The sequence below is a fragment of the Cordyceps militaris genome, assembly GCF_000225605.1.
Source record: "Cordyceps militaris CM01 unplaced genomic scaffold CCM_S00003, whole genome shotgun sequence".
NCBI classification, from domain to species: Eukaryota; Fungi; Ascomycota; class Sordariomycetes; order Hypocreales; family Cordycipitaceae; genus Cordyceps; species Cordyceps militaris.
The window spans coordinates 1,425,609-1,429,246 of NW_006271971.1; the positions used below are offsets into that span (position 1 = coordinate 1,425,609).

Consider the following 3,638-nt stretch of genomic DNA (forward strand, 5'->3'; position numbering starts at 1 on the left):
TACGGTGCTTGGGACACGTCGTATTGGTTGATCGTCAATGCGGACGAAGGCGGCTTAGGAGTAAGCGTCGCTTGGTCCTCACCCGCGGAGGATGAAGCTGAAGTCAATCCTTGAAAGAAACCTCTCTCGGTTCTGAGCATTTCTTCAAGCATGTTGCAGCACTGGCTAGCCGACCACCGTGCCGCTGGGGACATGACTACCATGCATCTGACCAATATCGATCCCAGTGCAACTGGTGTTCTCCGGACATTCTCTCGGAGCTCTCTTTCAATGCTTTCGCACAAGGCCACCCCAAGACCCGTGCACCCTCGTAGACTGTATAACAGTTGGTACGCCACCACACCAAGAGACCAGATATCAACAGTCGTGGCGTGACCCAAGGTCCTCTCGAGTCTGACACGGCGTTGCTCGTCTAAGTGGACCTCTGGCGCAAGATATAGATGTGTGCCGCAGTAAGTCGATAAATCCAAGTCAGGCCGTGCCGTTCCGAAGTCGGATAGCTTGACAAAAATGATAGCGCCCCTAGAGCGAGTCTGGATAAGGATATTGGTTGGCTTGATATCTCGGTGCGCGATTGGTGTAGCTTGCCCATGTAGATATGCCAGAGCCGATAAACATTGATGAGTGATTGTGACGGTCTCAGGGTATGATATACCCTTCCTGTGCTTGATCCAATGCTGGAGAGACCCGTAGGGCATGTATTCAAGGTGTAGTTCAGGTTGCGGGTGAAAAAATGACTCGATGAGTTTCACGATATGGGGCTGTTGGGTCGTTAGCAGGACGTGGCAGAGAGGTGATTGGTGTACTAACATGCGAAATCAGGCTCATAATGCGAGCTTCACGTGCCCACGCGGCATGATCAACCTGCCCGTTTTCAATTGCACTGCGGTGAGGCGTTTTTACCGCTCGCTCCTCCCCGGTACTGACGTTCCAGAAGCACCTCACAACCCCAAAGGTCCCACGACCGATTTTCCTTTTCAAGTAGATCTCGCCTGAAGCGGGTGTCTGTGTTCCTCTGGTCGGCGGATTCGAGAGACCCAGCTCATTGAGAAGAGCATCAGTAGTGGCCGCACCCTGCTTGAACCGCCTGACCCCGTTGACATAAGCCGGAGATTCGATGTTCTGGGGTTGGACTACAATTTGGAGGGAAACCGTGTCGGGAATTGTAATGATAATGCTACTCGCTTTTCGAGGGTGATCGTCGCCGCCGACGATCCAGCGAAAATCCCTCCGGACGCCCTTGCCGTCCCCGTCGTAGGTGACTTGAGTTCCCACGAGAGAACTCAAGTCTTGGATGATGGGGCGGTTGAGATCGTCAAAGCTTAGGCTGAAGTGGATATTAGAGATACCTGGGCGGACAAGCGAACGTCACATTTCCGGTTTGAACCGAAGATAAGGCCTTTGTCCGTTCGTGGGACGTCACTGAGTCTGACCACCAGGCTTGGAAGATAGTCAAGCGCCGAAGCACCTGGGTTCTCAGGTGGCTCCGTCGACGCTCGCTCGTGACGGTCGCGTTCGTGACAATTTTCGGAAAATTGAAGAAGTGGAGGGACATACCGCGGATTCGCCTGCATCGCGGCTACTACCATCTGAAAATTTTGGCTACACGGGTACAGATGGGCAACGATGTTGTGTTCCATGATGAATGATATTCAGGTAGAGACGAGGATGAATGATGTTAAGGCTAAGAAAGCTATCGGCTTTCAACAACAAAACGGATGTGGTATGGTGTATATATTCCTCGCCGTGACCCGACCCAACGACATGCTAATCCAATACCCCCCTCCCCCGCACTCTTTGTAGAAGCCCAGCGCTTAGAACACAAACCTGATTGGCCTTCTGGTCCTACCTAGAAACATTAGTTCACGTGGGTACGCGGAAATAGCCGTGGGCCCCATGAAATTGAATGTACTAGTGTGACGGCTCCCGTTGCCCCACTTTCTTCCAGCTAGCTGCCTGAGGCTTCAATCTAGTCGCATGCCCAATGTACCCCTTCATCTTTTTTATAACTGCACATGTCATGCATGATCGATAGCAACATGGCTTCCACAATGGTGAAAACGATATCTGTGAGCGATATTGCTGAAATGAGCGACGCTGAGCTCGCCGAGTTCATGAAGAGATGTCGTCTGCCTAACGGTAATTACGATATCTCTGTTGATGATTGGCATAAGTTGTCCCAGGATGAACGCGGCCGTCTTGCTAGGATACTAGAGTAAGTTCCTTTGACTCATCGGCGCGTATCTCTAGAAACTCCAGCTGACAGTGATCTAGGGCCAAAAAACGCGATCTGGCCGCGAGTCCCACGGCATGTTCTTACTCGCTCGATCTCGATGACCTGGATGCACGCCTCCGTCAAGTATCGCCTAAAGGGAGCTTTTCATCACGACCCGAACCACAAGTATTCGAGCGACAGCGGGTCCCCACACCACCTATCGAAAGGCACAAATTCGAACTTCGGGCTTATCACCAACTCTTAGAGAATGGCGGTCGCCCATTATACCCCGTCAGCCTTATCAACAATATGCATAACGATCCAGACAGCTACGCTGAGATATTGCTTCCTTGGCAGGAAGACTTTTTAGATATACGCGCAGAGGGCATATTTGAGAGACAGTTGCGGAGGTGGCAAGACTTCCGCAAGTGGCAGAACGATAACCGAGGCTGTGAGGATGATGATGGTGGTTATCCTGCGTACGTTGAGCGAGAGAAGCGCTTGATAAAAGAAGACATGACCGAGGAGGCTGGCGCAGAGCTCATAGCAAAGATTGAAGCTGATCCATCAAGGCTTAAGACGGGATGGAATCTACAGCAATTCCTCCGCAGTCAGGATCGACGTTTCAATAGGGAACACGGATGCCAAGGATTCCACGACTATAAAGCAGCGGTGAAGCGCCGGCTTGCGCGTTACGGCTTCACCCAGCCGTTCGAGCTCGACGAAGACTCTAAGAATCAGGACAAGCTGACGACATGGATCGAGTACCTCAACTACGAATACTGGTGGCTTGACAAGTACGTCAGCGACATCGAACGCCTGCAGCCAGAGCACGACAGGCTGTGGCAAGCGCTCGTCAATAAGAATGTTCTCAAACCTCACGAGACAAAAGAGTTTGTGCGGACCCCCGAATCAGGCATGGAGACCCAGACCGCAAAGAACAAGGCCTTGATAGCCGTGCAACAGGCAGAGTTGAAAGCGAAGCAAATACATAAGTTGACTCAAGAAGATCCAAACCGTTTTGACATTCCTAGCGACAAGCGCATATCGATGATGAAAAAGAGCACGGAGAACTTGCTTGCCGCAAAGCGACAATTAGAGCAGGCTAAAAGACGATCACACCTCATTATACAATTTGTCCAGGATACATTTAATTACCACGGGGCAAGGAGAAATGCTGCCCGTCACCGCAGACTTATGCCATGGGTTCTGAGCCAGGTTCCTTTGATTAAGTCCGAGATGAACCTATCGAACAATAACAGAACTGGGCCCGACAGAAGGAGGAGAATAAAGAGGAGTCGAAGTATCGACGAAGATCCCTTGGAGGGACAAAGCTTGAAAAAGATGCGGGCGGGCAACGAAAGGTCCACGTCAATAGCTACGGGAGCGCCGGCAATACCCCAACTCGACCACGTTCCTCTGA

The 3,638-nt window shown here is 51.4% G+C and overlaps 2 protein-coding genes across 2 annotated transcripts in view; one reads left to right on the forward strand and one right to left on the reverse strand.

Moving 5' to 3' along the window:
* The window catches only part of CCM_04067 (serine/threonine protein kinase, putative), a gene marked incomplete at both ends in the record, with an annotated part of 2,138 nt that extends 498 nt beyond the window's left edge, over positions 1-1,640 (reverse strand). Inside the window, 3 exons of the mRNA XM_006669215.1 lie at positions 4-761; positions 811-1,327; positions 1,558-1,640. Coding sequence (XP_006669278.1) covers positions 4-761; positions 811-1,327; positions 1,558-1,640 — 1,358 coding nt within the window. The remainder of the gene's footprint in view (positions 1-3; positions 762-810; positions 1,328-1,557) is intronic.
* A 399-nt stretch (positions 1,641-2,039) lies between these two features.
* Positions 2,040-3,447, forward strand: CCM_04068 (uncharacterized protein; the record flags this gene model as incomplete). The annotated part of the gene is made up of 3 exons (XM_006669216.1): positions 2,040-2,215; positions 2,275-3,352; positions 3,409-3,447. The coding sequence occupies 3 exons, from the start codon at positions 2,040-2,042 to the stop codon at positions 3,445-3,447; spliced, it is 1,293 nt and encodes a 430-aa protein (XP_006669279.1).
* Between the last annotated feature and the right edge of the window lie 191 nt (positions 3,448-3,638).